Consider the following 23,259-nt stretch of genomic DNA (forward strand, 5'->3'; position numbering starts at 1 on the left):
CACTTTTTTTCCCCTCATTAAAATTATCAAAACCTGCTTTCATTGCCAAATACATGGCTTTTTATGAAATGCAGTTTCCGGTTGCTTTTAAGGCTGGTGAATCTCTGTAGATTTTTCAGTTAATCTCATCTGAGTTTTAATTTTGGAACCATATAAGCATAGATGCTTTCCGAGTTTATTTGGTATAAAATGCTTTCAAATCTTGTCAGTTTATTTTTCTCAGTGATGCAAAGCTAAACATATATTATATGAACAAACTGACTACTTTTATTAAATTCTAAAATTAAACTAGAATAAGATATTCTTCATTCTCAAAGAAGGCAAATTTTAATAAAAAAGAGCAAAAATATGAACTTTGGACAAAATAAAATTCTTGACCAGTTTGAGAATTAAACACATGGGGTATCTAATATATTGCTATCAAACTGAAGCAAAATACTAGCCCTATGGAAATTAGCGGGAATTTTGTATGACTTCAGTGAATGAAAGGATTTTATTCCCTGAATGCTCCTATAACTATTATCTAATGAGCAGGAGGGGCAACTATTGTAGTTATGCTTCTATAACGGCTATTTTTACTTTGTCATTTATGCCACCCGTCCAGGTGGTAGCATTTTCCACCAAGTGTGTACTGTGTTTGCAGGGATGTGCTTGATATAAGATGCACGGCAGGTGAAAAATCAGTCTCTAAGCATCCTTGGTTGCCAACAATATGCTCGCTCTTATACAACCCATTTTGTAAAAATCTCTCTAGAAGATGCCATCATCTGTTGGTGGAAATGCCTTGGCCGTATAATCTAAGCATCATGAAATACTGCCTGCCATAGTGTAATGGAAAATCATTCTTCCCTGCTGCTCTGAGAACAAGCAGACCACGGTCATAGTTCAGTGTCTCCTCATATCATCTTGTTATATTTATTTTCTTGTCATGGAACAGTTTGTGAAAGTCTCTGTCACAGGCATTAAACAGCTAGCCTCATTTAACAACGCTCTTTCAAAGAACTGTAAAGAAACACAACAAAGAGCCAAAAATAATGACAGAATAAGCCAAGCTGATATTTGGAGTTCAGGTTTTTACACAATTGAGCAAAAAACATTTGCATTCAGAGAAGTGGGCAGACTGATTACAGTACAGCTCTAGAAGGTAATGGGTAAGTGTTGTATCCCTGTGCAGAAGGATCTTTAATAAAGACATTTGAAATGGATTTTATATAAGAACTTTCTCCCCCAATAAGGGGGGGAAAAAACCAGACTAAAGCTGAATTACCGTTTGCAATCCCAAGCAGCGATATGTACCGAGTTCTTTTCATATATCTACTTGATAGCTAGATGATTTCAGCTTAGTAAGAGAGTTGATATATTTTTCTTTCTATTACTGCCATTTTTCAGTATTGTATAAATCACATCTTTATAGTCTTGCTTAGGGCTCCCCTGTAAGAATGCTACTTCTATATTTAACATGCCCAAGCCTGTTAGTAATGTAACACTGAATGAGGGGGAAAAGGGGAGTTTAAAACATTATGAAAGCAAAGGTCAATCACAAGTAGTTTTCCAGCTTATTTTTAACACTTATGGTAAGAAAGAAGAATGTAGTATTACAGTCATCACTAGTAAAAACTAGTTACAAGAGACAGATCTGTCAGTGGCTTTGTTATTTTGCTCTCCTATCATAGGGAAGCTCACAGTGACCTGAAGCCGAGATGCAGAATAGGAGAATAGAGGTCTATTGAGTTCTGAAGGTTTGCCAGCGGCATAGTCTACTACACTGTTCTGCAAATACCTTTTAAACTTTCTTGGTACTTCACAGTGGAACTGCCACACTGTCTCTTCATGTATGCATGAGGTGTGACTATAAGCAAAAAACCTGGAGAAACAATGAACTGTAGACCAAAAATGACAGATCTCTCAAGCTGTGCAATATCCATGACAAGAATAGCTTTTGAGAACTAAAATAATTTATTCTTAATGGTTGTTATTTGTAAGGTGGGAAGAAGTTTACTATTTTAATGAACATCTCTCAGTGTCTGGTCTTTATATTTTGCCTTTCAGCTCAGATGGTGAAAACAGCTAGTTAAATCTGTGTTCCCCTTGCCAACTTTTCATTCTGTTCTCAGTGAGGCTTAAGACATGCAGATACACCAGGGACATACACCAGGGCTGTATAGTCTCCATCCTCCCTATTATCAAATGATGCAGCATCAGTGTTAGTCATGAGTAAGTTTTAACGCACAACCTTACCGTTATTATGGAGTATTTTATTAAACAGAGCTGTTGAAAAGACATTGGTAGAAAAATATTTTCTTATTTTTAGTTTTCAAATGCTCTCAAATCTTGCTGTCACTTGCCTTAATTTGTGCAGCAGTACTGTTGTTAAGTATCCATTTTTAATAGTCTATGGTCACCAAATCTGCTTTAAACATGAGGATTGTAATAGATTGTTTAGAAACATCAAAATCTCTCCCATTCCATCTGCAAGACCCAGAAGTCATATGCACGAAGCTAGGCAATAATATATCAAATACAGCTATAACTAATTTCAGAAACTATTAATAAATCTCTTATTGTTACCATCCCCTAAACAGGCATTCAAGAATATGCTGGTCACTTGGCTACACTTGATTCTATTCCCCTTCTTGATACCTCTCATCTTTCCTGATAAAAAAGACTTCCCTCTGCCCAGGGGGAACCTTGGCTTATCTTTATTGCATGCAACAGCGAGCCATTCTTTTGCTTTTAAACATCCCCATACACATTGCACCTATCACTAAAATGCCACGTGAAAACACCAAAATCCTCACATAGGAAAAACCCCTATCGCATGTGAGCTTTTGGCATTCCAAATTCTTCAGCTCGAGTGCCACAGGGAGAGGGCAGGTAGAGAGAGACCTGTGGACCTCTGAGCGGTCCTTTCTACAGCTGTGAATCGTGGCCTTCAATGACACAGCCCAATCACAAGATTGTCTATGCTTTTCTTGTTATACCATTAGGATTTACTGATGTTTTAAAATGAATAGGGACAAGTATTTAAAAGGAGTCAGTTCCTAAATTAGGCTGTTACCAGTTCAGGACATCGGAGACTCAGTGATGCTCCTTGCTCTGCCACAAATGTTTTCTGTGGCATCTGATACCTCATTCAGATTCCAATGTATGGTGATGTTTAGGCAACTGACTGCTATGGATATGTAACTTCCCTTGGTTTAGTGACCTGTACACCTTCAGAAATCTGAACTTCACTCTCAGAGACAGTTTTACGAATTCTCTGCTAGAGTTGGAGCGTTCTCCAATATCCAGCTACCCAATGCAGCAAGTACCTCCCCACCTTCCAGGGATGTTGTAAGGGTGAAGTTAGGAAAGAAAGAACCAAATGCTGCTGTACTGACAGCTATATAAGCCTATAAAATATACAAATTCAGGGTAGCTATCTCAATACACAAGCCCTTCATGAAGACGAAGCACGAGGAAAGGATACTGCTTACATTTTTGCAAAGTTGTGGCTAATTTGTTTGCTGGGTGTTCTTGGGATGCTTGATAAGGCCAGTGGCCAATTTATTTTCTCAAGGTAAGGGAGAATTTCTTGATGCAGAATAGAGAGGTCTGGGGGAGTTGTAACGGCTAATTTAGCTGTAAATGCTGATTAGTCATTACTAATCAGCAGCTTCATTGTCTGGAAATAATTTCCTTTCTACCAGGACCCTTTAGCACATGAGCCAACTACTGCCACCATATCATGACTACCTGTTACAATGAATTATTACTGTTTATTGTTTTCCCATCATATATCACATGATGCTTGCATTTCTTTTATGCTGCATTATCCTTTTTAACAGCAGGCAATGTGAAGGCTGTTCAAACTTCACACAGGGCAAGGGCAAGTGACATAGGAAAGTAGGGCTGAAAAGAGCATGGAGGTAAACAGGAGTGACAAGACAGGGCAATTCTGCTTTATGATGCCAGTCACCTGCACTCAGGTGGCTAGCATGGAAAGGTGAAATAGAACTCTGCAGCAGTCTGATTTGGTATCAGTTATCTCTATTTTAACGCTTCAATCTACCTTTACATGGTGGATTGCTTTACATGCTTTACAATGATCATTAATTATCTCAATATGTTAAAATGCATCTAAGGGAAAGTGCAATCATTGTAGAGGTGAGATTTGGAATCTGGGTTGTTGATCAGACTCTTATCTCCGAGCCAGTGTGTCTGGTCATCAGCATAGGCAAAAAGTGCTGAAATCTCACCTCCTGAAGTCAGCACACGTGACAGGGAGATGCCATTACGTTATGCTGTACCTGAGGAGTGTGCTTTCTATTCTACACAGCAAAAATTATGCCCGAATATCACTCTCACACGCACTCACCCCTACACAAAGAATGATAACTTTTATGAAACTGTATTTCTTTTTCTTGTAAAAAGCTGTTTAGGAATGTACTGTGACCAAATCTGAAGGTCAAAATATTTTTTCACTGGTTTCAACACCTTGAAGGAAATTATAAGTGAACCATGCTTCAGTCATTTAAGATGTTTGAGATCCTCAGCCTTCACTGAAAATTCTGGCTAGGTAAATCTCCTACAGTGGTCCGTGCTTCAGGAAGGCTGGGAAGGAAATTTCTGCATTATAAAGACATCACTTTTAATTTACAAACAGTAGAGTTTAGCTATGGAAACATCTACACTAGCCTTTTTGCTTTGATAAAGACACACTTCTGAGGTGAATTTTAAGGTGAGCAGGCTTGGAGTGCATTAATTGGATTAAATCCTTTTGGATGAAACTAAATTGGAAAACTTATTCCAGGTGCACAGTTGTTACAGTCATTAATGGGCATTCAGTCTAAACTATTACAGCTTGTTCAACGCAGTCATCCCCTGAAATATTCATAATAAGGACCTAGTGTCCTCAGCACAAACTGTTTCACTGAACAAAGTCATAACCTGTGAGCTGCTGGTGTGTACGAAGCCTGTGTTGTTTAATTTTTTGTTAGGGAATATTTTTGGTAGCTGCTGAAATAGTTTCAGTAATAAAGGACTTTCTGTGCCTAGCATAAAGTAAACAACTTATTATTTCCCATTCTCCCCCCCCCCCCCCCCCCCCCGATTTGTCTATCATCCAAAATATTCTGGTTTTTCAGCTGGAACATTCTTTGAATGTCCTACACTCATTGCAAACATGACAACCTAATGTTAACTTGTTTAAAAGGTTGCACATATTGCGGTCCGCCGTGAGACGAGCCACCTCCTGTCCCAGCCGCTGCCTCTCGATGCCCCGTCGATGCTCTTAGCTGAGTGTCCCGCAGGGCCTGAAGGATCTTTTTATATGTATGGTTACCTTCCAGTGAACTTTATACCTTGCAGTTGTTTCACCATCTTAATTTAGCCTCATGTCCACACGTGTTATTTTTAAAGAATGATCAACTTTACACAAAATGGAAGAGTCCACTGTTAAACAGCTTCTCACACGTACCAAAACAACTCCACGTATATAAATGTGTTCTTATTTGGAACAATATCTCACATGCCAATTCTTAGGAAAATGTTTACCAGTTCTCAAATGAGCTCAGGGAAACTCAGGTATTTATAGGGCAACTTAAGCACTAGTATTTTTGACTTAGGGTGCTCGGTCATCAAAGACTGAGGCTGGCGAGAATGAACACAGATGGCAAGATACCCCCTGAAAAAGATTATGAAACTGCTGATCATGATAGACTACTTCTAGGTTATTTTGGTGTTTAAATCTCACAGCTGATGGCTGGTGTGGATTAACTACTCTGTAATGGTGCATTTTCTGTAGCATGTAAGTGATGGAACGAGAGGAAATGGCCTCAAGTTGCACCAGGGGAGGTTTAGGCTGGGTATTAGGAAAAAATTATTTACTGAGAGAGTGGTGAAGTACTGGAACAGGCTGCCCAGGAGGTGGTGGAGTCACCATCACTGGAGGGGTTCAAGGAACGTGTCAACGAGGCACTGTGGGACATGGTTTAGTGGGCATGGTGGTGTTGGGTTGATGGTTGGACTTGATGATCTTATAGGTCTTTTCCAACCTTAGTGATTCTGTGATTTTTAGGGGCTTAGGAACTTCCTGAGAAATCATGTTATGTTCATCTGAAATTTTGATTTTTAAATGTAGAAAGTGCATTATTTTGAACTTCACTAGAATGATTCATTTTACCTTGATGAGGGAAAAGATAGTTTACTCTTTAACCCTTTATAATTTAGGCAATAGTCTTTTATTGGGAATTGGGCTATAATTTACATGTTAAACTCAACACAAACATGATATGAACTTCTTTCTACTCACCATCTGACTAGAACATAAATATGGACTTCTATTATGCACTTAAAAACTAAAACAATCTAATTCAACTAATACTGTTGACAAGATTATTTGATATAAATTTTGTCATATCGTGTGTTGAGGAGAGGATTTATATTTTGGTTATGTCATTACAGTTAGTATTTTATATATAATACATAGGATAATAGCTCACACAGGTAGTAGGTGTGCTTATATATGCACACACATATATATGTGCATGTCTGTAGAAATTAGTGTGGTCTGTGAAACTTTCCCTGAATTCCCTGGCTTCAACTACTGGTCTTCTGAGGAGATTCACAGGCTTGAAGTGAAGTATGCGTGTATGTGCAGAAGAAATTGTAAATTCTGCTAGGAGAATCTGTGCCAGGAAAGGGTTGCAGGATACTTCATCTGAGAGGGGATCCAGAAAATAATTTAAGGCATGGCCGTGTTGTGAGAAGGAAAGGAAAAGGGTCTCTTAGTTGTCAGTCCATATGGGGTGAGGGTAATACTTTGGTGTCTTTCAAGAGTTTCCTATTTAACTGAAAAATGAATACTAGTCTTAGGGTACCACTCTACTCTCCAAGGAGGTTCTGCAGAGATAGAAAAGACAGTATGAAACAAAAAAAAATTAACAGCTTTTCCTCCACTGTGCACTGAGAGAAGGCATTTCTAGCTTTTAAGCTAGCACATTTTTCCTTTTGTATTTTCTGACTAAATAGGGTCCACTGTACTGAAGAATGATTTAGAAGACATACATGGCTGCCAAGGGCATATTCTTTAGAGAAGAAATTGCAAAGTTTCTCAGTCAAGGGGTAAAAAAAAGTAACAAAAGCAATCTTTCCTCTTTTGGATTCAACCACTCATCAAGTTGTAGTTATGTTCTCTACGTAACATATAAACTCAATATTCACCTGTGGAATACTACTAAATCAGAGAAAACTGAACTCTCATCACCATCATTTACTTAATGTTATCTCCCAGTTCCAGGAATCATTACTTCAAACCACCCTTCTTTTTGTCTTGCTTCGTCTGGCTTTCCTCATTGCATTAAACCATTTGTTAGCAGTTAACACCCTTCTATCCACATGCGTGACTGTGCCTGATACTTTTAAAGCAATACATGAGAAAGGAGACTTTACGTGCCAAAGACTATATCCAGACTCTTTCATGTACAACCCTCAGGCGAGGTGGGCCGAGTCCCACCCGCAGGCTGGAGACATGCTACATTGGCCGAGGATAACGTGAGAGAGCCCCCATCTCCCCTAGTAACTTAGCACTTGACTGGCAGCGGCCAGACGACTGCAAGCACAGGGCAAGGCCAACGCCTGGAGAACAGACTCCTCGTCTTGGCCAAACTTGTTTGACTATGGCCGGGTCATCTCCCTTTGCTGCATTCCCATGAGGTATACCATGGAAATCTGAGGCGGTGAATACGTTACAATTTGTAAAGCACTTGAACATCGAATGTCAGGAAGCGTTTTTACTACAGCGTGGCTGGCGGGGTTTCTCAGCGAAGGCTGCCCGGAGGCTTGGCTTCGTTGGAACTTCTCGGCCCTGAGTCTCTCGGAGCTTTACTGAAAGCCCCACGCAAGCTCCCGCGGCCGCCTCCCCCGGCAAGACGAGGCCTCGGCGCTCGGATTTACCGCGGAGAGAGAGAAAGAGAGAGTGAGACACCGCCTGCCCCCGCCGCCAGCGCCCCCCGCCAAAATGGCGGCCCCTGACCCCCGCGCTTCCTCTTCCGGCCGGGGTTGCCATGGCGCTGCCCCCCCTCGGCCCACCCTCCCCCCTCCCGCCGGCGTGTGTTTACATCGGGCAGGAGGAGACGGAGCCCCAGCGCCGGGGGAGACGGGGACGCAGCCGACGGTGACGGCCGCCCGTCCTCCATCCCCGCCGGGCGGTGCTCCGGGAGACGCGGCATGAAGGTGATGCTGGCGGCTGCCAGCGGGGCGAGGCGGGGGTCGGCTGGGCCGCGGCGGCTCCCGGTGGCGGGGGACGAGGGGTAGGGGCCGGGCCCGGGCCCGAGGCTGTAACCAGCGGTGGGAGGTGGTGGCAGCTCGCTCTCCTAACGAAGTACAACTTCCAGAAGCTTCTAACTTCGTGGGGGATGTGGTGCCGCTTCTTGGAAACGTCTCCCGAGAAAGATTTCCCCCCCGTCTCTCCATTAAACCCCGGATCCTTTCCTGCCGCGCCGTGAGGGGAAGGGGCAGCGTGGGAGCCGGGGCAGACTGCCCGCTCCCGCTCTGGGCTTGTGTCTCTGCAGAGAAATCGTCCTGCTTTCCCCGGCCGCCTTCCCTCATGCTCGTGATCTTGTAGGCAGCTTTCCTCCCCCGGCAGCCGAGGGGTTTCCCGCTTTCGGTGTGCCAACGGGAGCAGCTCCGGCGCTCACCTGTGCTGCTTCTCTGTCGGGCCCTTCCGAGAGCGTGGAGGAGATCGTCGCCTTCCTCCTCAGTTCGCTGTGGACAACTATTAGGATAGAAACTGGCTAACCTGAGCCGGCTGGCAGCTTCGGCGCCGTGGGAGAGGCAGATGCTGAGGCTGGCTGGGCTATAAAACCTCACTTTTCTCTGTCCTTCTCAGCTGTCTCTTCAGTTGTGTTGGTTAGGAGTCAGCAGTGCTGTGGTATTGGGTTTTTTCCCATTATGTTCTGTCGTATCTGTTTAATCTGCAGGTGTATGACTTTTTAAAGGGTTCCCTCTTGTCAGTCAGTCTGAAATGTGAGGCAACCAGGCATTCCCAGTCTCCTGCATTTGTCTAGCAGTAAAAAAAAGTATTGATCAGCTAGATTGTTTGAGGCAGAAACTGTACGTAGCTATGGTCTGTACCTATCCTGATGGAAAAATTTGGCTCAGGCCTTCCTCCAAGCCTCTGAGTCAAATAAGTACGTGTTAGAAGTTCCCCAGCTTGTGCAGGTTGTTTTGGGTTCTGGGCAGTGCGCCTGCGTCAGTCACTCAGGTTAGCGATCGCTCTCAACTATCAGTGTCTGCGCAGCTAACAGGGGAAAGAAAAGGGGCAGTTTCCAAGTACATGAAATAAATATATACAGAAAGAAAGTTTCCTTTTATGCAGTGATATTGATTTGTTATGCTTTTGTTCAAAACCTGACAGTAAAGAGTAATTTATTTTCTTTCTCTCTGAATGCTTCTTAGTTCAAATACTGTGGGATAACAAAAAAAAAAAAATAGAAGGTAGTTATTGGTAAACGGTGCTATGGCCCTGGGTGAGTTGTTGACTTACACTGCAAAACAAAAACCTCAGAGTGCTGGCTGAACAGTACATCCAGCTTGAGGCCAAAAATGAAAAGATTTCCTTCAGCTTCTGTTTTGTTGCATGCAGAGTAAACAGCTGATTATTCTTGCTAAGGCCATTACTTCTGCTGAGTTCCTCTTTTGCCCTGCTACAGTGGGGAAAGCTCATGGCTATTTTAGGTGCACTCAAAATACAGCAAGATGCAAGAGGAGTCATGTTCTGATTGTAAGGAAAATAATGTGTGTGTTTGAGGGGAGAGTCTTTTTTATTTTTTTTAACCAATCATTTGTCAGGTATGAGCACTGTATAGAGGTTTTCAGTATAAAAGGGTTCACATTTTTGCTCTGATTGGGTAATTTCTTTCAGTGTGTATTTCTTTCCATATATACCACCTTTTGTTGTAGCAGCTGCCTCAGTTTCCTTATGAAAGATCATTGCAGATGCATGATTTAACGTTTTAAGCTGGGGAGGGATAATTACATTTTTAATTAACAAGTGGAATGCATCAAAGTATTTGTGCACAGTTTTTTTACCCATTACAAGGGGGAGGAAAGGAAAAGTGGGGGTGGGATGGTGTCTGTGTGGTGTGGGAATTAGATCTGACTCCCTTTTATGGATCTGCTCACAAATAGCTCAGTGTGACTTTAAAGCAAATCAAAGTTTAAGTTGTTGATCATTGCAGGGAATACATGAGAACCAAGCTTTTTGAAAAGTCATCTTGCCTATTTCTCCCCTAATTGTTGTTATGTCTTGGGAAATACATTTGAGTTTGTGCATTTTTAGTTTTGAGCCTTTCTCTTTGGTGCGGGTTAGCAGGTTGCTGAGAAGGCAGGGCTGTCAAAGGAAAACAAGTTAATGCTAGTATGTATAAAGATGGTCTGCCTACTTCCAGGAGGGAAGAAGCAGGTGAAGAGAAGTAAGTGGTAACATCAGGGGAGTTCTGCTGTGGAAGTGATCCTTTCAGGATCCATCACTAATGTCTGATTGTTCCTGAGGAAACCGAAGCTTGATGCATTTTATTTTTAAGAAAATAATGTAAATATCCTATTAAAAAGGTAGAGTGAAATAAAGTAGTGTGGCAAAGTCATACTTTAAAGCTTGAGGTCTTGAAGATGGATTGCATTCAAGATAGTCTCTATGTGTACTTTGCATCTGTTCCCATCTCTTTCGAGCAATGGCAGTGCTGAAAGAAGGTATCTCTGGGCCCTTTCAGGCTATGCAAAATATAAAACTGGTTGAAGGCCCTATTTCCACTAGACCAGGTTGCTCAAAGCCTCATCCAACCTGGCCTTGAACACTTCCAGGGAGGGGGCATCCACAACTTCTCTGGGCAACCTGTTCCAGTGTTTCACCACCCCCATAGTGAAGAATTTCTTCCTTATATCTGACCCTCTTTCAGTTAAAGCCATCACCCCTTGTCCTATCACTACACACCCTTGTAAAAAGTCCCTCTCCAGCTTTCCTGTAGGCCCCCTTCAGGTACTGGAAGGCTGCAATAAGGTCTCCCCGGAGCCTTCTCTTCTCTGGGTTGAACAACCCCAACTCTCTCAGCCTGTCCTCACAGGAGAGGTGCTCCAACCCTCTGATCATCTTCATGGCCCTCCTCTGGACTTGCTCCAACAGGTCTGTGTCCTTCTTATGTTGGGGGCTCTAAAGCTGGATGTAGTACTCCAGGTGGGGTCTCATGAGAGTGGAGTAGAGGGGCAGAATCACCTCCCTCAACCTGCTGGCCACACTTCTTTTGATGCAGCCCAGGATACGGTTGGTTTTCTGGGCTGCAGGCACACATTGCTGGGTCATGTTGGGCTTCTCAACAGCCAACACCCCCAAGTCCTTCTCAGGGCTGCTCTCAATCTGTCTCCACCCAGCCTGTATTTGTGCTTGGACAGGACAGGAATGAGAGGCAATCAGCTTGAAAATGGACCGTTCCTATATATAGCAATATTTAAGTGATATGTGATGAATCCACCAAGAGCGTTTGGTTTCCTTCAAGGGCAGATCATCTTGATGGCAAGGAAATACATCTTTTCAGGCAGCATTAGGAGCCTGGGTAACAGATCTGTCAAGTGGGGAGGGCAGTTTCATTCATTAGGGAATTAGAGAATTGTGGGGAGATGACCAAATCCCTACCCATCCGTCACGCTGTCAGCCGCCATTTACTGTCCCACATTACAGTATGTTTCCAGTGTTACTCTGTTGTGTCTAAGTGCTGGATTTCTCAGTCTTAGGCTGCACTGGAGAATACACTTGGGTCCTTGCTAACAGAACCTCTTAATGCCTTATCTTCAACCAGTGAATGAATTGGGGCATTAGGACAGTCCCTGATGGCTACCTGGTACAGTTGCTGCTGCAGTGACGGTGTCTAATGCTGCTCCTGTCACTGCTCTAACTTAAGTCAGAGGAATGAAAGGCATTGAGAGTGTCAGGTCGTATTGAAGTTCTTGTTTGGGAAAGCAAGCTCAAGATGTGATTTCGGTTAAGTAGCTGCCCCCCTTTTATTGAAGTGAAGTGATTCTCCAAAGCAGAATGAGAGCTTGTGGTGCTTTGGCATGTGCTCACATTTAAATTTTTTGGAATAAGACAGGTGTCATAAATGTGACATTTTCCTTTGAGAAACTTAAAGCTATATTTAAGAGAATGAATGTGAACTTACTGCCTGTAGTTGTTCTGTTTTTCTGACTGCCTGTGATACTTGATGTTGGCAGATGATTCCTAGAGATCAGATAAAGGCAAGGTATTCCGAGGATGAAGCATCAAAAGTTATGGAAAGCCTGAGCAAATATTTCTCTTGCTTGTATTTACAGACAGCTCTGTTCCTGAAGCATGTCATGGATTGTCCTGTCAAAACTTGATGTATATGTAACTTGTCTGTGATCCTGTTTAGCAGGGCTCTTGACAGTTGAAATGAAAAATACTTGGGAAAGGAACAGCTTATAAAAAGGAGAAGAGACAAAAGGTATTGATTTCAATGGAGTATATAGCAGTATCCTTTTTCCTGGATCTAGTCCTAAATTTGTTATAGGAAGCAGGAGGAGAATGAATGTAAATTATAGAATAAAAGGGAACATAAACTGTATATTCTGTAGATAATTCTGACTTAAATATTTGCCTACAATTGCTTACATTGGGTTTTCTTTATCAGTGAACTACCTTACAAACTTTCTGGTATTTTTTCTTTCCCAGTGTTTCAGCTGAATTTCAGAGAGGTGGGAAGAAGTTACATGCCTTTGAAGTTCTGGGCAAGGTACATGTTGTTGCTGGTTGAACTTACTGGAAGTCACAAAAGTGGCTTGTGCTTCTGTTAGCACATCGTACAATCTTAACACTTTAGCAGAGCAGCCTAAGGTCTAGTGCAATTCTTGGCCTTCCTTTCAATCTAAAAAATCGTTTTGGATAGAGAGTCTGTGCACCTTGCGGATCCTCAAAAGTAGAAGGCAGCCATTACCAAAAGCTCTTGCTGCCAGAATGAATTTTTACTTTTAGGTTGTGTTGCTTGCTTTCATAATGATCAAGTGTTTTCTCTGATAGCTGTTTAGTTGTTGAGTGAGGTAACTCTGCTTAGGATCTTGTATACAGCAAGTTGTGATCTTACTTACGCTTCTTGCAGGTAGTTTGGAAGAAAACCAGATCTCTGTGAAGCCTGAAATAAAAGGGGCATTATTGCTGGCAGTGCTTCTGGCTGTCAAGTTTAAGGCATGCGAGCTAGGTGTGAAATTGGCGAGCTTTATAATACCAGAAGATGTAGTGTTTGTTCTGTAGAGTAAGTAAATATTTTACCTGAAATGTTAGGCCTTTAAAATGCTACAACAATAAATGCAGAGAGCAACAAGCAACACTGAGCTAAAAGACCTCTGAGCTGAGTTCAGAACTCATTTGTAAGGAAGGATATAGACTTAACTACTTAGCCATCAACAAAAAAAATACATAATATTACAGTCTCCCAGCTAATTCAGAAGTGTTTGACGTTTTGCAGAAAATGCATTTTGAAATTCCTAATGAAATATGGAAACAGAAATGAGTTCTGGATTAAATAAAATATTTTCTTTTTAACCTCAATTTCTAGCGTTTAAATTAACTTTTGGTGCTTTTGGAACAACTTTTTAACTTCAAATGGATTTGCAGCATTATTATCTTTTTTGTCCAATTTTAAAAAATGAAATTAAGATTTTTGGCAAGGTGACTTGTGTTTCAAACTGTTCCAGTGATGCCTCTTGTGACTGTTTTTGAGGGGGAGTGCTCTTATTTTTTCAAGCTGGGTACATGCTTATGTACTTTGAGTTCAAGTTTTATTGTAGAAATTACTATGTTCTAGCTGTAAGAGCCCTTGAAAAATTAGTTAAATTTCAACTCATTAAAGCTAAAACAGTAGTTGTGCGCTTTTAAGGAAATAAATGCATGGAAGTCAGGTAATTCAAGCTGGCTGTATGAAACCACTGTTATAGAATACTACTGTAATGCATCCTTCCATGAGTGTTGTTTTTTGTTTTTTGGTTTTTTTTTTTTAGTCTCTAGCATGGTTAAGAAAATCTTAATGACCTTTGTCATATAGGCCTATATTATTAAGCAAAGGACTTCTCATTTTTATTTCAGACAAATTTATCATGCTGTCTGCAGCTTTCTAGAGTGGTATTTCCACATCTCGTTAGGAAAACAGTCTTTCTGCAGCGTGCATTATCTTGTTTCTTTAGCCTAAGTAAAACTGACATTAATCATAAAATCCACCTGTCAAGGACCAGGCTGGAGAAAATACATTTATACTACTTTTGCTAATTGTGGGTATGTAGAAAGTGCAATAAAACTGCAGGTCACTAAGTCTCACTGTTGCTTGCTTTTCATTCACCAGCCTAACTGTCTGAGTGAATTTTTTTTCCCTGAAGTCTTTGTTGACAGCCAGTGAATAGCTGACAGGATGTAGGAAGGCGGCTTCCCACTGAAATTAACTAAATCAGTGAATGGTCAGTTATCAATATGAGTTAATTGATATTTTTGAGAGATCATTATTGCTAATTATTTAATTGCTTTCAGATTGGTTTGCTGTGATGCAGGGTTATGCTTTGGTCCTGCATCATTCTGTGTCGTACTCCTCTCTGTTTCAGAGTCTGTTAGGTGTTTCTGTAATGGCCGTTTTTCCTGTGTATTAGTCTGCCGCCACCTTTAACGATTGCTAATGTTTGAGTTATGCTGTGCAATGACGCTTTGCCTTCATGTAACTTCTTTTTTCCAAACAAATGCAATTCAGCACAGTCAGTTTTTGAATATAAGCAGTGCTCTGGACAAGGCATACCCTTGCTTGTGGAGGTAGTAGTTTAAGCTAGAATTGGCAGCAAATTATGCAGCCTCTTTCAGGGTAACTTTATAGCCTTTAAACTGCTGCATGGTATCCTTTTGATAATTACACTGATTAACCTGCTCGGAGTGAGGAGTGTTCTCTCTAGGCCAGGTCAGTACATAATCAAATAAAGTCTGGTTTGTTTGGTTTGTTTTTTTGAAAAACACTCTTACTTTCTTTCTGTGCTAACATGGATTTAGTAGGTAAAATTCAGATGGAAAATAAATGGTCTATTAAGACAAAACTCAATACAATAATTAGCTCAAAATCCAGAACTCTGAACTATCACTGGGTAGACTGTATTGGCTTTTTGCTGTATAAATGGTGTTATCTGCCTCATATAAAGTGTAAATGTAGAAAGTGTAAACCAGACCATTTACTTGCTTGCTGCATGGAGAATAGACTGTGGTGTCATTAGTGCTCTTGAAAAGTTATTTATGCCAAATAATCCCTAATGAGGAATACTCGCAGTACAAAGTTGTTTTATTGCTGTAGAAATAGGATTTGACTCTTCTGCTCAGAACAATAGAACTCAATCTTGATTTGGAATTTGCAACATTAAAACTTGCTCTTGTTGCCTCTGTCCTCTGGTCCTGTTGTCAAGACAAAATTAAGTGTTGTTAAAATTGTAGCCTCCCTAATATGTTTGTCCAAATGCAGAGAAGAGCAAGTAATCTAAGCAACTTTTCTAGTTCTTTCTTACAGCGTACTTTGAAGAAAGTGCTATAATTTTACACTACTGTCATCCCCAACATTTCTATTTCTGTACTTTCCTTTAGTGTTCTAGGGGATTTATAACTGCAACTCAAATTCCCCTTGGGCTGAAACCTGGCACAGAAGTTCTCATTATGAGCAAACCTTGTTTTGCAAAATAAAAAGCAAAGCATCCATCAAGAGGCTTTCTTAAACCTACAGGAAAGCGGAAAAAAATGTTTATGGTTGCAGATCAGTTTTTTCTCCCTCTGCAGGAAAAATCCAACCGTCTTTGGAAACCCCTAAGGTGTGGGCGTGCAATCAATAGCGACGGCAGATTCAGTGGAATGTTCCTATTACATTTTAGAAAATTTTAAATTAAAGTCTTAATTCCCCAATATTCTAAAAACTCATTGCTGAAGTAAAAGCTGCAGCTGCAACAGATACCTGCCTAACAAAAGGTACGGTGATAGTTTTGTTTCCACTGGTTGAGGGTGGTTTTCTGAGCAGTAGTGTATAAGGAGATGGTTGGGTAGTTATGTGCTTCAGCTGAAGTTAAGTACCTGTAGACCCTCAGCTCCATGGAAAAAGGAGTCATCAAGTTGAACTACCTACCCCCCTTATATGCTTGTTTAAAATCCTTTTTTTTTCTTTTTAAACAAACAAACCCCTTGTTTTCTGTAGGAATTGAGGTTTTATGTAATTGTGTAGAAGCAGAAAGGACATTCTGAGCCACAAGCCACTTTCAAATATAGAAGATGGAATAATTTAATTTGATTAAACATGAAATATCAAACATGAGTTCTGAGGAACTTCATAACAGTAATTGGATAGAGGAGAGATCCCAAATTAGCACTGTCATTAATGATGTCATTGTAGGAAAGCCTGATGAAGGTCAGCTTCATTATTACTGGATCTGACAAGCCCTTTGGCATCTGCACACATTCAGCCCAGTCATAATATGTATCATCTCTCACCCAGTGGAGGAAGTGAACCTGAGATGAGAAGAGCTGGGGTTTTTGTGGTTTTAGGAAGGGGCAAAGTATGCAAATATGCAGGAAACAGTGTGGTTTTTAGTCTTGGGGGCATGCAATAAGCATTCTTTAAACATAATGCAAAAATAGTCAATGCTTTCACTAAGATACTTTATCATTGTAGTTTCCCAAAGCACTTTAAAAAACTGTCCTATACTTGGGGATTACTTCACTTGTTTCTTCCCACAGACTCAGTGAGTCTTGTTATTCTTTAGGGGTGCGTCTATCCTTTGTAGTTACCAGTTGAGATGTATTTGCTGCTACATAAAAAAGGTGTTGGACCTGTGCTAGGAAAGCTTATGAGAGAAATCACAGATGTGGAGGGGTGAAGCCTGTGCTGCCACTAATTTTCCTCTGCTAAATTGCTTTATTGGAATTGTGCCTACATAGAATACCAGGTCTGAAAGTAAGTGTTAGGCAGGACAGAGGATGTGTGATTTAGGCTGGCAGTTGAAGATTTGCATAGAATGAGGTAGATCTGACCTTGTGGGCTCTTAAGGAGAGGCTTTATGAAGAATAGGCAGTTTTGAACAGTGAAAGAAGTGAGATTCTAGGCTCAAGTCCAGAATGGAAATAAATGTGAAGATGAATTTCAGAAAGGGAAAACTGGAGTAAAGTGTTCATGAGCAAGAATGGAAATATGAAGATTTAGGTCAGGAAATAAATAGCGTTTTCACTTGAAAATGCACAGGGAAAGTAGTAGCTAAAGCTGCAGATTTTAGAATAATTTTCAAAGGGTAGTCTCAGAACTGAGACACTAAAGTGCTGCTGAAGTCATGACTGTGGGCTTTACATTCATTCCTTAAGCTTCTGGGGGAGAATTCCTCCTGGGAGGAATCATTCTGGGGGAAATGATTACTGATAAAATTCAGTATAATGGAAAAGAGTATTCATGTTGTGGGTTTTATTTTGGTTTTGCTTATGTGGTTTGTGTTGTGTTTTGGTGTGTGTGTCCTTTTTTTTTTTTTTTTTTTTTTTTTTTTTAGAATACTGTGTTTCTAGGGGTTGAGTAAGAATGGCAAGAAGGAACAGAATTTTAAGGTATGTGCTTCTCCTTGGCTGGGAACAGCAGTGAAGTGTCTTTTTATCAGTAATCATAAGCCAAAGAAAGCTTGAAGTTTTTTGCCCTAAACTCATTCAATTTCAGTAATAATTTTTCACAGGATGGATTCTTTTTTTTAATCTTTGATTCTCCCCCCCCCCCCTTGGCCTTTGTTTTGGGGTTTTATTTTTTGCTATTCATTAGCCTAATCCTGGCTCAGTGAACAGTCAATTAATTGACAGACTCTACTTTGGTTTAAGATTATATACAGTGACTAATGTAATGCTAAATACAGAAGTAGAGTCTAAAAGGCCTAAAAGCAGCAGCAGTGGTGGTGGAGGGTAGGGTTTTTTTGTTGTTTCAAGAAGATCTGTAGGGACTTTTTAGAAAGCTTAGCCATTTCCAGTGTTGACTTACCTGTTTGGGCATTTGCAGTGCTAGTCTCATGTTGCTGTTGACTTACGTGCAAAATGGGCTGATAATGGTTGCCTGGTGTTGGGATTGCTCCTGAGCTATGTGGGTTTTTCGAGTACTTAATATTCTGCTGAGACTGAGACAGTATAAGCTGTTTTTATGATTGACCATGCTGAAATAATTTGTTAATACAAATGTGGTGATAAATGCAGCAGTTAGTTTCAGTGTCATAGACGTAACTCAGTACCTTCTGGAAAATACTGACCCCCACTGGATAGGAACCTTCCTTCTGTCATGCATGGATTTATCACAGCACTTGTAAAATATACAGTCTTTAAATATACTGACTATACAAGCATGTCACTGAGGTTCTGGTCAGAATTATTCTCAAAAGTGTTGTATCCCATGGAAAAGCATGAGATGTAGTCTGAAATGCTTGTAGGTGATTTGTCACACTTGTTTAGTTCAGTACTGGAAGTCCTCTCCATCCATAAATATGTAGCCTTCTATGAAACACAGTAGAAGACAGCAAATGAACACTTAATTTCCTGGGTCACAGCAACCTATAGTATTTGAGTTAAACTGCACTGTAAGGTCAGTAGTCATACAGTATGATCAGAACATAGGATAATATGTTCCTCAGGCAGTTTCTGTGAGAATCCCTGTAGGTTTTTTCTCTTGATCTTTGTCATTTGCTGTGTTTATGCAAAGCTTTTCATCTTCCTTGTAGTTCATTGAAACTGTTAGGAGGGACAGAGTGAGCTACCTTGGGATTGGCACATCCATAACTTCAGTTTGGAAGGGTGGGTATTGCCTCTGCTGGAGTTGACTTGTTTCTGGTCAGCTTAGATCTTGTTTTAAAATATGACGTATAAAAATTCCCACTAAATCTTAGTAGTACTTATAGTCAGAAACTCTTCAATTGCTGAATGGAATTGCACAATGTGCTTGCTTGTGAGAGCAGGGACCATCTTTGGAGAGCCAAGAGGTTTTTCTTAGTTGCATGTTCCTAGGCTCCATGGCATAACCTAACTATTCCTGTAATAATACCTGTTTAAATCTGTGCTTCTCCAATGGCTCTGGTGAGGAATGGAACCACATCCTCAATTTAAACAGGCTATATAAACCCTAAATAATTGAATGAATATTGTACAGTTAATAATCTACTGATGTTTCTGAACTGTTGATACATCTTCCTGCATCCCAGATGCTCCTAGAGGGAGCATCAAAGCAAAAGCAACATCAGCGTGCATTACTTCTGCCATGGCTGCAGCTCAAGAGGATTATTCTAGAGTTGCTGGACACTGCACGGCTGCTTATCTGCAAGCCATTAACTGTATCCAGTTGTGAGCACCCATTCCCCTATTTGTCTGTCAAGGATCCTTAAGAATGAAAAATCAAATGTAACTGGTGCCTCATTCTTGAAATAATAGTGTAAAAAAAAAAAAAAAAAAGTTGAGACCAACAACTTTAACTTAGTTATAAATCTTTTTAGAAGACAATTTCCTGGAATTTTTGATTGCTGTAGATTACCATGCTGCCAGGACTGCAGATATCGTAGGTATTGATTACCACCCTTGCAGTAGACATGGTGAATTGAAGTCAGCAGAGACAACTAAAAAAGCGATGGACGTGCTGATCTAAGGTACAAAGCCATTGTAAAGAGACTTTGTAATCTTGTTAATAATATCTGTCAGTGTTTGAGCCTGAAGTATTACTTCTAGATATGGATTCGAGAACCTAGGATCTCGTCTACCGTTAACTGTTTTACATTTTAATTACTTGGTGAAAGTCAGTACCCACACTGTGCACACTTACTCACTGATCTCAGTGATTAAACTGATACGCTGAAATCTGATAAACACAGATGTTTACAAGACTACTTCTAGAAGCTCCCTATATTATAGGTGATTATATATAGTGATAAGATATCAACGAGATAAGAACTTGGGTTATTCTATAGAAAAAATGTCTAACTTCATTTTGGGAACTAGAAAACCTCAAGATTTCAAGGTTTCTTGCAAAGCAATTCTTGGAAAAGTTAAGTTTGTGGTTACTTGACATGCCATGCTTCAGTCTAGACTGTGTTTTTGATTTTTAACATTGAATTCTGAAATAAAAAAAATTATAAATTTTTTTCAGTGTTTTTTGTGGAAGATTCTCAAAAAAATACAGGAAATGCATACCAAATACAATTCAAAATACGCTGTGTTGTGATTGGTTTTGAGTAGTGAAAAAAATCTTCAAAAATTCTGGCTGTTTCTATTAGATATTAAGAGTGTTCTATAAAAGTAGTAATCTTGGATTGTGTATTTTTCTTCTGTGGGATTCTGGTAGCAAGTGTTAAAGTTTTGAATTGGAGGGAAGTGGGTGATGGCAAACAGCATCTCAGCCATGGACTTCATAGTGGTCTGTCGTGGGCTCTGTTTTCCTCACAGCTGGATTTGTTAATCCTAGTTAAGGGCTAAGGTTGACCTTCAGCTAAGATAAACCTTTATTTCAGGTTCCGTATTGTCATGATAACCACCATACTGGACAGCTGTATTGCTAGTGAACACGGAGTAGTAGTTCACGCTTAAGGGGAAAAAACCATAATGCCACCACTCCCTTTCTATAGGATTTTGCATCCTCTTTGTATTTATGTAGTTGACAACAACTGTAACCCAAAGGAGCATCGCTATCATGGACTCTTGTTGGGAGAAGCTATTGACCAAGTTGGTCTCATGGTAGCAAAGTGAGACTACTGACTATTTTGAAGGAGGAAAGAGAATGTTTATCTTACTGGCTTTTCCTTAGTCCCTGGAAGTCAGATTGTCTCCTTGGGCATCATATAGTTAGTAAGGACTTAAGCTTTGCCTTGTGCAGATGGTTCTGTTACTTTTTTTTTTTTAATTAAAATAATTTTAGTGTTGCAAATTGGAAAGTACAGGCAAAGGATTTGAGACCATTTCTAGTTTAGGAGTTCTTATAGTTGTGGTTCAGAATGTTTGCAAGGCAAATACTGGTACCTTATGTCCTACATGTCTACATCTTTTATGTAAAAATAAACCTTCTGATTTGGTGTACCAATGTAGCCTTGTCTTCTCCTTTCTCTCTCTGTAGCATTAATGGGTAGGAAAGAAATGTATATAAATATATTGCCTGTGGTTGATGTAGAAACTTACTCAAATACATACTCTGTATTCAATTTGTTGCTTCTATTGAGAATTGTTTACACATTCTTAAAATCTAGATCACATTATTTACATGAAATGAGGAAATGGGTAGACCTCAGTGTTGATAACTGACTCCTGGGTTTGATTTTTAATTGGACTAAGTCAGGCAACTTACTACTTTCTCATCTGTACCCTGTGGTGAAAATATTTTTTCCGCCTTTCCATGATAGCTACTACAAGGCACGACTTAATGTTTGAACTGTTCATTGACCAAAGCTGGGCAGTATTAATACCTGGTGGTTTTAAATGAGGAGAAATAGGTAAATAGCTTAGGTAAAGCTTGCATAGTTATGGATGGCAGAAATGAAGATTGCGACAGTGGCACTAACAGAATAGACTTGTACAATTCACCTGGGTGGTCTGTTTCTCCCTGCTATCAGACTCTTGAAAACAATGTGGTGGTGGTACTTGTTTTCATGCCCATTTTGTTGAAAAAATGGGGAATGGATGAAAATGTAAACTACTTGTGCAAAGGAAAAAATTTAAAAAGTGTGTTAGTCTTTTATAATGTGCAAAATGAGGAAACAGAGAAAGTATGCAATGCTGTTGGGGGCAACCTTGCAGTCACAGGGTTTGGAAACTATGAAAATAAATACTGCAGCTTTAATGCTATGAGCCCTTTTTCTTCCTGAGTTCGAATAATAGTCTTGCAAGCTGTTGATGTACCAGTGTTTAAGCCGGCTTCTGTAACCAGCCAGCTGCATGTTAATACACATTTTCAGATAGTTCAGACTTCAAACCCATTCATGTTTTCAGAGTGCGCAAAAGCCTCGTTTCCTAATGATTGGTAAGTTTCTGGTTTCTGATTTCACTCCTGACTGTGCTAGCATTCCAAAAGAAGAAAATTGGTTAGATTTTTTAAGGAGCTCCATAGCTATGCCAAGTGTTTACTCTGCCATTAATTAAAAAAAGAAAGGGGGGGGGGGGGCAGACACTGGGTGTTTTTTTTCTGATTGTTTGAAACTGAAAAAGCAACTACACTTTTATAGCACTGCAAGTCATGAAAATATCGTGTGTGCAAAGTGAGTTCAGCAGCCTTAAATACAAGTGCATGCTTTCTAAGTCTGCAAATCTGATAACTCTGCTGACATCCTTCCATCAGCAACGTTGCAGGCTCTTTCCAAGATCCTGAAGACTGGAAAGTGGAAATGCAAAACTTTGGAGGACAATCTGGTAGTTTTTCAGGAGTGGTTAGTTTAGCATGTTAACACATGCAGGCACAAATACATGCGTAGGGGCATGCAGGGGAAAACTACATGGTCAGTGGACCTGGATGGGTTAGAAGATTGTAAACAAGTTTGCTTTATCTTCCTTTGAAAAATGAGGTATTGGGACCATTTGATCTCCTTCTGTATTGAACAGGCCACAGACATTTCAGAATCTAGTTCTGGTAAGACAAATCAAAGACTGGATTTTTTTCCTGAAAATTCCAAGTGGTGGTGAATCTGCTGCTGCCCTTGGTAAATCGGGATTTGAATTTATTACTGCATTGTGTGCTTTAGAAATAGTAATTTAGAAATGTTGCTTCACCGTTCAGTTCCTAGTTTTTAGTCTACTCAGACCCTTGTAACTTTGCTTGCTAGCTTGGAGTCCTTTTTTTTATCTTTTTTTCTTCCACCCTTCCTTTAAGTAATTTGACTGCAAACAAATCTCCCAGCAGCTTTCTTTTTCATCAGCTAAAGTGAGCTCCTTGTGTCCTTACTATCTGGCATATTATCTAATCCTGTCATTATTTCTGTGGTTCCTTTCTGAACTTTCTCCAATTTACCTCCTCTTGCTGTTCTGTTCTGCAGGGACCTAGCTTAGAAACACAGATGGTGGAAGATGAAACTGAGACAACAAGTGAAGAACTGCCTCCTCATCTGCGGGAAGAGCCTCCTGAAGGTACAGTACTAGCAGTCAATATAAGCTCTTTGCATTAAACTGGGGAAAAGGTTCTGGCCAAGGAAGTCTTATTTATTTATCTAGCTGTCTGACTTGAGAGCCTACCCCTG

General features: G+C 40.3%; 1 protein-coding gene across 1 annotated transcript in view; it reads left to right on the forward strand.

Moving 5' to 3' along the window:
* Positions 1–8,193: 8,193 nt before the first annotated feature.
* Positions 8,194–23,259, forward strand: part of LOC132317329 (transmembrane protein 263-like) — a 198,454-nt gene continuing 183,388 nt past the window's right edge. Inside the window, exons 1-2 of the mRNA XM_059819862.1 lie at positions 8,194–8,214; positions 23,059–23,149. Coding sequence (XP_059675845.1) covers positions 8,209–8,214; positions 23,059–23,149 — 97 coding nt within the window. The 5' untranslated portion in view covers positions 8,194–8,208. The remainder of the gene's footprint in view (positions 8,215–23,058; positions 23,150–23,259) is intronic.

Source organism: Gavia stellata, chromosome 7 (genome assembly GCF_030936135.1).
Source record: "Gavia stellata isolate bGavSte3 chromosome 7, bGavSte3.hap2, whole genome shotgun sequence".
NCBI classification, from domain to species: Eukaryota; Metazoa; Chordata; class Aves; order Gaviiformes; family Gaviidae; genus Gavia; species Gavia stellata.